A 10,990-nucleotide genomic window follows, 5' to 3' on the forward strand; every position below is an offset into this window, starting at 1 on the left:
TAATAACTCCCTCTTTTTTAGTGTCCTCCTCAAGACGAATTAATTATAGAAATAGAAGCAAAAAATCCTTAATGGCGCCGCCAAGTGGATGAGGGCCTCCTTATGCTTATCAAAGAGTTAAATTTGAGGGACCACCAAGTGGTGAGCATAGTGAAAAGGCTCTAAAAGATGATGACAAACAAACAGGTAAGCTCCTCTTCTCGTTAAGTCAGGTTTAACACCATTCAAGGGCAAGGGCAAGCAAATCTTCGCCGACAAGAGACAGGGGAAGTCAGGTTTAAACACACTAGCAGAGTTTTACTGAAGAAATTCTAGATGGTGTCATATCTTGCAAAACTCCGGAAGAAGGCACGCATTTTCTCAAAAGCATATTACACTTGAGCAAGTCTGATGTTGCAAGCATTATAAAGGTTTTACTAGACGATAAAGCTAAAATGATAATTCTACAATTTTAGGCAGTCAAAACGGTTATTTAGACAATGTTATAGCGTTTAGCGCCTTGACGGACAAAAATCTCATTGCAGTATAAATCTGCTACCAATCTTTGATATCTTTCTCATACACTAACACTATGAATGACAATAATTTTTTTATTGATTTTTAGTTTTTAGATTTTGGATTTTAGTTTTAATTTTTTTCAATTTTGGTTTTTAGTTTTTAGATTTTGGATTTTGGATTTTAATTTTAAAATTTTTGGTTTTTCGTTTTTCTTTGAAATTTTAAAAAATCATTTAAAAAATAATTTTCCTAATTTTTAGTGAATCCAATTTTAAAAAATCTTGAATGGTAAAAAATAAATTTTTAAAAAATCAAAAACCAAAATTCTTTTAAAATCTAGTTACTATTCAAGGCCGGTGTCTCCATATGCAACAGTTTTGGATCAACCTTATATAATCCATTACACATGCTTGATCAGCGATATTATCAATTCCTAAAAAAAGTTTTTTTCCTTTATAATTAAAATATTTTGTACAAAAGTTGAGCCCAATAGGCTTGCGACTGAATTATTAATTTCTTTCTTTCTTTAAAAAATAATGAATTATTAAGTTTTCAATCGTGTGACCAAAATAAAATGATTCAAATAGATTATATTTAATTTTGTTTTTAAGATAGATTTGTTTGGATTGTTTGAATGCATGTGGGCGCATTCAGGTTATATATGAAGATTTTTAATTTTATAATTAGTGATATAGTAGTATATTAATTGTGATAAATACACAACTTTATCCTAATGGTTTAAAGGATATAAAAAGATACAAAAAATTACAACCAAAGATATCCTATCTCATCATATAATATCGTCAAAATTTGTGACTAAGGAAAATTATAATTGTGGTTGACAAAATGTCATCATTCATACGAGGACCATTTTGAGTTTTATTTGTTTGGTAAATTTTTAATTTATTGCATTATGACCATCTCCGATAGTGGTTCTAAATCAAGATTATTAAGGTTTAAAACATTAAAATTAAATCAAAATGTCCAATAAAAGATAGAGTTGGTTCTAAATAGATTGGAAGGAATAAGCCTACGTCGTTTTAAGTTTTTCTCATCCTCGCGCCATGTATTATTTATTTAAAAAAACAAATCCATACCCAGAATCGAATTTTTAAATCTCCTCCGATCGGATTTTGAAATCTCCGTCTAGAACCACATTGTTGTCCAAATCCTTTGTGGCCTTCAAAAGTCCAAATCCTTTCTAGAAGTCAACTTTTTTAATAGGTCAACTTTGGAGTCTTCTTTCGAAGTCAGGTCTCTCTGTAAATATGAAAACAATGTGGAATAAGTCAAATGAAGCAAGACTTCTTCATTATACTATCTATCCTTTCTCTCCCAAATGTTTCCACTGATCCATCCTCATATTTACACAAAAGCAAGTCAGGAACTTGTAAAAGATGAATTTTTCGTTTCAGCCTTGAATGATTGATCAGTTACTATATCTTAGTGTTGAGATGGGTTAGGTGGTGGAGGAAGAAGAAGTCAGAAGAGGCCGTTAAAAAGCAGACGTTGGTCCATGAGAACGGCAAGGTGTTGCTAAAAAAGCTCATTGAATATTGCAACGGAAAATCCAATCCAATAGAGCAACCGACAGCTTCAGCCACAATAATGCTCTAGTTCGTAGCCGGCCTAGTAGCTACCAATGTTACAGAGGTATGATGGAAGACCGCCTTGTGCTTGTCAAGAAATGGGAGGCAGAGTATAGTTCCCGCAATGGAAAGACTTGTTGTGACATAGCAATATCATCAATGGTTAGTGGTCACAAGAATTTCCTCAAGCTGTTAGGATGCTGTCTTGAGTTCCCTTATCCAGTTCTAGTCTATGAATATGCAGAGAGTATAATATGCAGACCACAAAATGGATCAAAATATCTATTTGATGTGAATTTACCATGGAATATGAGAATGAAGATTGCAAAGGAGGTAGAAGACGCTTTAACATACCTTCACACTGCATTCTCAAAGAGTATCATCCACAAAGATATAATACCGTGTAAGATCTTCTTGGATGAGAAAGGGACAGCTAAGCTTACTGAGTTCGACAACTCTGTTTTGATTCCAGAAGGAGAAAAGTTTGTTGAAGATGTTATAGAGGGAACATTTGGGTACCTTGATCACAACTATATGAATACTGGGAGAGTAACAGAGAATACTGATGTCTATGGCTTTGGAGCATTCATGCTTACTCTTTTGACCGCAATGAACCCGAGTCTTGTTGACAAACTATACAAGGATTGTCCTATCAAGTTGGTTGAAGACGACAGGTTTGTTGAGATTATTGATCCAGAGGTGTTGGAAAACTGCAAGGAACAAGAGCTATTGCAAATGAAAGCTATCCTCATACTTTCACTGAGATGCATTGGCTGTGTAGGAGAAGTTCCAAAAATGATTGAAGTTGGCAAAGAACTTAAGAGGATGCTTGTTCAAGCCAAAACCAAATTGCATTAAGCAGCAAGCTTTTCTTTATACATCACACTATATAAGACTTTTTATCTTTCACATAGATTTGGATCTCCCAAACCATTCTTGAAGAAAAAAAACACTCACAGCTTTTTACAATTAGTCCATACTACATAAAGATTTTAACTTAGTTTCTTATACATATGCAACATCTAGCGATCTATTAGAAAATAGGTTTATGTATCAGTTTAATCTCTTTTGCTACTTCGGTCCAAAATTAGTTGTTATACCCACTAAACTTATCTATTAGAAAATAGGTTTATGTATTTATAATATATATAGTTTCTCATCACTCCAAGAGAAGTTGTGGATGTGGGATTGTAAAAATCCCTCCTTAATAAAATAAGTAATTATTTAAATTCATTAATTTTTTCTTTGGCTTTTTTATTGACAATAAATAAATAACTGTATTAGAAATTTAATGATGTAAATTACAATTTACATAAGTGATATTTAATTCTCACTAGTGTAAATTAACATCAGTTTTTATTGATGTAAATTTTGTATCATATTAAAAAGTGATTTTGATTAAAATTAATAGGTTCATCAATTATCTAACTGATGTGAATTTATAATTTATATCATTTTTTGAAAAAATGATACAAATGAATAAAGGTTAAATCAATTTTATTTAATTGATGCCAAATTAGTTAATTAAAATATCACTTAAATAACTGATGCTAAATCATATATATTTGTTTCATTTTTAAATAAGTAATTTTAAGTAACATTAGTTATTAGAATCATGTCATTACTAGTCTTGCCTTGGTTATAACCATGCGCTTATCACAAGCTATATAATGCCAATCAAACCCTTTTTCCGCATTTCTTCCTATATAAGAAATAAAAAACGGTTTTAACATAGTTTTTATCAAAATGGAATGAAAAGTAATAGTAATTTAACTACCTGTTCAAAAATATCATTGCAATACACGATTAAATTGGTTTAGTTTCTGTACAAAAGTTGCCTAATAGGCTTGGAATTGAATTACAAAAGATTTTTAATGGTGTGAGTGTGACTCATATGGGAAAAATACGCAAGAGACAACCGTATAGTTTTGTTGATTATTTTACTTTTAAAATAAGCTCTCTTCTATATATTCTTCATTAATTGGTTAAGCTATTTACTAACACAAAGGCAAAGATGCTCCATAAATCAAAATGGATTTTGGGAAAGAGCCACGAAAAGCTCTCGTTGAGATTGTGCAAGGGAAAACGTTGAAAGTGATTGAGAAAGATAAATATCATAGATTGGTGGCCGATTTGTACTGCGATGAGGTTTTTGTTCAGGTAAAATTACAATGCTGAAAGGAGGCTTTGCATGGCATTACGTACATCATGATAAGCGTGTTACATTAACACAAGCAAGATTAGTAAAAATCTTTACATTTTGCAAGTAAGTTTTGAGAACTAAGTGTTTTTTTTTCTGCGTCAGTGGCAAAAAGAGGCCAGAGATTAAAAAAAAAAAAAAGGTTTGTGGGCTTCACAACATTCAGAGGAACCATGGGACTGGAGACAAAAGAATAGGCGTGTGTAGCCAGACCCGGCCCTTCACACATTCTCAAGATACATTTGTGTTGGGCCTCCAAATTTTTTTGAGATTTTTAGTAACAAAAATAGGCCTCAAAATATATTTTTATTACAAATATAGGCCTCAGTTTTATAAAAGTTATAGTTTTGACCTCAATTTATCTATTTTAATATTACTAGAATAGGCCTCATTTTCCAAAATTCTAAGGGGGGTGTATTGAAACCATGATTTTAAAAAATTTGATGGGATTTAGAAAATTTGGAATTCTGAAAGATTTTAGGGAAATTGATATGATTTATTGTAAAATTCTTTCAAATCCCACATAAAACCATGAGATTTGGATTTCTCTATTTTTAACTAAACAAATCCCACCTAAATCCTCCAGAATCTCAAAAATCATTAAAATCCAAATCCACAAACTATTTTGAATAACAGTGGATTTTAAAGTAGATTTTTAAATCATCAGTTCAATAACAGTTGATTTTAATAGACTTTTTAAAATACATGATTGAATAACATAGGATTTGTAAGTTTCACACAAATCACTTAAAATGTCAAGTTGAATACACCCCCCTAAGATTTGGTTTTAGTTTTAAATTTTTATCTATAAAAACCATAAGAAAAAAAAAAATTGTTTTGTATTGGGTCACAATTTTCACTGGACCAGCCTGTGTGTAGCAAGTTTTTCTGGAAAGATCTTCTTCTGCAGATCAGCTAGAGGGTCTTTTGAAATCTTTCCCTTAGGACAAAGCTTGTGAATGTAAATGTGCCTAACCAAGAAACAAAGGGGTGAATGATATAAATATATCAAACAAAACCCCTTCTCTAATGGATCTTTCCATAAGCATGTATTTTGGGAGCATAAGAAAATCACTAAGTTCATTTAATAAAACAAAGGGTTTACTTCTTTATGGCTTCTTTATGGCTTCTTTATGATACATAAAAACAGAGTATCTCTGTAATTGTAACAGAAAGCTCTCCACATCATCGTTGCTTGTATCGGCGAATTCTCTAAGCAACAGCCGTAAATTCATAGCAACACGCATACTAGTTACATTTTTTAACTTGGTCTCCCAATCATCACTCAACTAAACCCCACACTTCTCGAAGAAGCTTGTATCTTGCATTTGAAGTCGTTGAGCCAGCTGTAAAGTCACTCCCCTTGTCAACGATGGATGAAAGAGGCGAGTCCAGTTCCTCAAGCTCCTCGTCGCTCGTGTATCCTTTTCTCTGTATCATAGATACGTTCCTTGACAGTTTTCCTGTAGCCTCAGCAACTTTTTCTGCTATATCCATGGTCGATGGAGGCATGTAAGAAATAGAGGAAGCTCCATAAGGGAAGCTTGTTTCTGAGAGCTTCCCATCACCAATGCTCTGAAATATAACAAACAATGATATTAACAGCCTTACTTACTGGATATGAGTACACATAGATTCCAGCAAACTTTGATATATTTTGTACCTCGGCAGCATTGAGCTCTTCTAGGACTGCACCAGGTACATGATCTGGACAGAACTCATCAGGTGTGAAGTTGCAGAGTATTCTTTTGATGAGTGGAAGACTGATCGATGGGCACATCTGTTTGTAAAACCAATAAATCAATGACAAAGCTTGTGAATGCAATGTGCATAACCAAGAAACAAAAGGGGTGACTGAGATAGATATATCAGACAAACCTCTTCTCTAATGGATCTTTCCATAAGCATGTCTTTTGGGAGCATAAGAAGATCACTAAGTTCATTTAGTAAAACAAAGGGTTTACTTTCTACTTGATCATCTTCGCTTTCTTTTGCCGAAGAATCATCAGAATTCATACCGAACATTTCAGTGAGGCATCTTGACCAATTGCCAATCTGCAAGGGAACCATTTCATCAGTGGATTAGTCAACATTCAGAATGTCCATAAGAATACGAACTCTGTTTTGATTTGGTTACCGCGTTTTTAAGTTGTGCCCCTGATCCAAAGCTTAAGTCTCCAGCAGGGATAGGCAGAACTTTGGAATCAAGAATAGGATCAGAGACGGGATCGGTTGGAATCTGATGCTCTGACTCTCGCAGAATAGCATTGAACATGGCTACATCAAATCTACCGATACACTTGTCCATAACCTGTTTAAAGAACAATAAGAATATGATTCTGTTGTCTTGACTTTGCTTGGATTAAAGCAAATGAAAACTCTGATTACCATTCTAGCCAATACAGGTAAGCAACCGCATTCATGTCCCGCACCTCGCATAGGACAAAGCCGTTGCAGAGCATCTCGGAAAGCATTTTTCCATAGGCTTATCGAAAAGGTGCCTTGGTTCTGATCACCCAAGGAAGGTCCCATCAGTTTCCCATTTGATTTACTGGCTGATGAGTCGTTTTCAGGGGATTGCATATGAGGAGTAAAGACCTTAAAAGACATGAGAAGAAGAACAAAAGTGAGATGCTACACAAACTAATTAAGAAGCTCAAGTTTAATCACATTTGGTATATATACCTGCCACCAAACAGACTCCACGATTCTAGAGAATACCCAAAACTCGATTTTCTCGAGTGCAGTAGTAAACGTCTCAGTTTCTTGCCAATCCTCCAAAAGCTGTTGAAAACCATTCTTCCATCTCAGGTTTGTTTTCTTGCCTGAATCACCATTTGATTCAGAGATGCGTGTAATGCGAGACGTACCAAAAGCTTGCGAAATAATCTGCCTTAGAGCTATGATGTTTGATAACCAGAAGGTCAACCTAACAAATGGGAACCAAGAGAAAACATTTGCTTAGATCACAACTGAGAAGACTCAATATCCTGAAAGGTCACACACATATCAAATATAGTATCCCTACCTCGAAACATCATTCCCACAAGATTTAGCAACCAAAACAAGACCAGAAACAGAGTTTCTAGCAATCGTAGCACGCTTTCCCTGAGTAAAATGCTTACAGGCATGGATGTAGATTCTAGAAATACGTCGAGCAGGAGTATGAAGCTTGTGTGCAGAGCTGCAATGGTCAGGCACAACAGAATAGAGTGAAATCTCAAGTGCAGCAACTTCTCTAAGCTCCTCTTCTAGTTTCTCGATTCTCGTCTCTAGATGCTCAATCTTGTCCTCAAAGTTTCCACCCTTATTCTCTGTTACATCAGCCGCCTCGTTCTCACTTTCAGCACTAAGAGCACCGTTCGAAGCATCTTCCCAGACATCAGCATTGATACCTTCTCGAGCATCTTTACAATCTTGTTCATCATCATCTTTCTCCAAATCACAAACGGATCCACTTGTTTTGTCTACAACTCTGCTAGAATCTGATTGCTGATGAGCATCTGTAGAGGCAATGGCGGCACCGTTATTATCATCCAAGTAACGAACATCTACTGACTCGTAAGCCTCAGAGGGATCTGATTGTGTGGTTGAGTCACTTGCTACTGTAGAGATAGTACTAGACACTTCCTTAGCATCCTGTTTCTCTTGTTCTGACAATCTTTTCTGGCTATTCGTCTTCTGCAGCTTTTGATCTTTCCTTACGCTCTTGGTAGATCGCTTCGACAGGACATTGTTAGCTGTTCTTGCCTTCATCATTAAACTCGTCCAATGCAAGCCAAAGCAACAGTTATAATCAACTCCCCCAAGCGAGAAAACAATCCAAGAAGATTTGTGTAACCCTACAGAAAATAAAAAAATCAGTGATAATCCTCAAACAGTAATGATCTTTAGATTTTGGTTGAGCAAGATGAGCAAAAATATTTTTTAAAAAAACACAGCTAGATAAGATATATTCCTGTTACTGAAAACGACAACAAATAATGGAGTAGGAAAATGACATAATTGGTACTTGTTACGTTTTGTCTGATTCTACAGTATCATTTTTGGGTCCCAGCATATGGGTGCATTCACATAGGCATGTTACAAGAATGGTTTAATTTTGTATGAGTTACAGTAATGATTAGATTAACTATATTTGATAAAAACTCAGGAACTGAATTTTCTAAGGTATCCCAAAAATATATAAGTTGCAGAGAGTGATAGAGAGAAACTAAGCATGAAACAACCATGAGGACTAGGGAAAGAAAAGAAGATTACCTGAAAAGGTAGGTCCAGAAGAAACAGAACACCCAAAAGAACAAGAAGAAGCAGATTATGAGAAAGTGGTGTGTTTCACATCGAAATCATTACGAAACCCATTTTTGCTTGTCTTCCTCTTCAAGACCCGTTGCTTTAATCTACTCAGAGTGAAGTCTACTCTCAGATTTGCGTCACTGACCTGTCTTTTATCTGTAATCTATATAATAAAGCTGCTTACTCTCTCTCTGTCTCACTCTCTATGTCTCTTTCACTATGGGGAGATCCGAATGCGGGAAGTTATGGATGGCGCACATTTAAATATAGAAAAGAACATGGATCGGTACGGACTGTAATCGTGGTCGTGTGACTCATGGAAGTTTGTGTCGGTGGCTCGAGTGTTTACCGGGAATAGCCGGTTTACATTACCAGAATAAAAGAAAAAGTAGCTTCTCTTTTAAATGACCGTTGTGTCCTTTTTTTTCCTTTCGTCCAAAAACATTTGACTGACACCGACCGACACCGACATCAAATTACAAACGACTACGAGTGCTCATATGTTTCCTGAATTTGAAATTACGATAGAGAACATCTGATGTACAGAGGAAAATAAGATAAGAGGACAAAGGTTTTTCACATGGCTTGACACTGGTGGACTCTTCTTGGGTCCTCAAGCGAAGAGACCATGTGAAGTGATGACGTTTTCCAAAGAATCATACTCTCGGGAGACACACACATACACAGCGAGAATGAATAAATTACCACAATAGCCATTCCGATGTAAAAAGCAAACAACAAGTTAAGCTATTATTACTTGCTGAATTACCAACCATGAAGTATGCGAGCAAGAGGGTACTGAATTTGTTAAATCCTAGACTCTATCATTGTTTAACTCGTCATGCATGAAACCAGAGGAAGAGATGAAACATCACAGCTTGCTATACAGCCGACACAGCACTAGAGTTCTATATCCTTAAAAGACAAGATTATCAAGCAACATTAAAGGAAACTAATCAGAAGATTTGGGAAGCAAGACTACTCAACAAATGGCACTAGTCAATAGAACGTTCTCTAATTGTCTACCCCTGCAGAGATTCGAGATAAGCCCTCATGTTGTCTACCCCTGATCAATCTGAACCTGAGTGAAATTTTCATTGATTCCAGCTCGAGACTTATCAACCTTCTCATGCTATACTTAACTCAGTATTTGCAAAAAGGCTCACATTTCAGTATCCACACAGCTAATACAATGAGCAACAACTGTTAGCCATTACTTAACTATTCAAACATCCAACACTGATGCAATGAGCAGTAAAATCCTAATTAACCTTAATCGATGAAACTGAAATCTAGTGTGCTGAACCTACCAATGGTTGACACCATGAGAACTCCGCTTTAACCACTTCAAAGACTACAAGACTCAATGCGCACGCTGCACAAAACTATAATCGCATAGCATGACGAAATTCATTTCTAAATGAGCCTTCTCGAAGTATGACATATCTACAAAACAGAGGAACAATTCATTCCCTAGACAGAGCTATACTATCCGCTTCTGACTACTAACTACTACAGCAAATGGCAAGTCAACTAGCTAGCTAAAGAGATTCAGAACCGACTAATTTCAACTAGCTATCTAACCATTATGCACTTCACAGAGTGCAATTAGCAAACCGAACATAAACAAGCCATAACCTTTAGGAAGAGAACCACACAACGTCAAGCAAACCATTCACCTTTAAACTATCCATCCAACAAACGGAGCAATCAATAGTCGAATCAAATCATCTGAGAAACGAGTAAATCAAAAGTGACCAAATTTGAGAAATGTAATAATAAGAAGTAGAGAGTGAAGGCAATTGCGTCTAAACAGTTAAAAAAGAACACTTATTTCATCATTATCGACAAAAAACAAAGGAGCACTGAAACCAAAGTTCCAAGGGCCAAACGAAGAAACCCTAACTCTCCAGTCTTCGTGATCGTCATCAAACGGGTAAAAAAAAAAAGAACTCTTCAAATCCCCCTGGGAACTAAGACATACCCAAATCAAGCATTCCGGTTGATACTTTAATCGGACGAATCTCCAGCGGTGGCGAGCTTCTCCATCTCAAGACGCTCTAAAGCTTTCTGATGAGCCCAAGTCTCGATTGAAAGATCAGGTTTTGCATTGAGCCCAACGCCGAGGATAACAATTGTGAGGAAGCTCGTGATGTAACAAGGTAGCTCCCAATCTTCCCATTTTCGCGACTGTCCTGGTGCCGGAGGAGTCCGGTTCATAAAGTAACCTTTGGGTCTTTCCTCGTGACCTGGAGTCGCCCACCGACTCGGACCGGCGGATGTAGATCCAGACCTGGAGAAGATCCGATTCCGTAGCGTCTTCGCTGCGACGGTCAAGGACTGCGTCGACGGCATCGCTTTTGGTTCCGATAATTTTTTTTGTTGTAAGCAAAAAGGAAATACTCAG

At 36.0% G+C, this 10,990-nt stretch overlaps 3 protein-coding genes across 4 annotated transcripts; 1 reads left to right on the forward strand and 2 right to left on the reverse strand.

Moving 5' to 3' along the window:
* Positions 2,052-3,152, forward strand: LOC104785139 (non-functional pseudokinase ZED1-like; the record flags this gene model as incomplete). Its single annotated transcript, XM_010510288.2, has 1 exon — positions 2,052-3,152. A coding segment is annotated over one exon (894 nt), but the record flags the coding sequence as incomplete, so codon positions are not given.
* On the reverse strand, positions 5,351-8,928 carry LOC104785140. Of its 2 annotated transcripts, XM_010510289.2 has the most exons (8): positions 8,548-8,928; positions 7,316-8,129; positions 6,973-7,216; positions 6,676-6,885; positions 6,425-6,598; positions 6,166-6,342; positions 5,951-6,067; positions 5,351-5,862 (listed from the first exon to the last, which is right to left on the reverse strand). In XM_010510289.2, exons 2-8 carry the CDS (start codon positions 8,044-8,046, stop codon positions 5,569-5,571), a joined length of 1,947 nt encoding a protein of 648 aa, XP_010508591.1. In that variant the 5' UTR covers positions 8,047-8,129; positions 8,548-8,928; the 3' UTR covers positions 5,351-5,568. The 2 variants fall into 2 exon arrangements, with proteins under 2 accessions (XP_010508591.1, XP_019101218.1); XM_019245673.1 differs by lacking the exon at positions 8,548-8,928 and having other exon boundaries at positions 7,316-8,219.
* LOC104785141 lies at positions 10,316-10,967 on the reverse strand. Its single transcript, XM_010510290.2, has one exon. It carries the CDS (start codon positions 10,936-10,938, stop codon positions 10,594-10,596), a length of 345 nt encoding a protein of 114 aa, XP_010508592.1. The 5' UTR covers positions 10,939-10,967; the 3' UTR covers positions 10,316-10,593.

The sequence above is a fragment of the Camelina sativa genome, chromosome 5 (assembly GCF_000633955.1).
Source record: "Camelina sativa cultivar DH55 chromosome 5, Cs, whole genome shotgun sequence".
Lineage (NCBI taxonomy): Eukaryota > Viridiplantae > Streptophyta > Magnoliopsida > Brassicales > Brassicaceae > Camelina > Camelina sativa.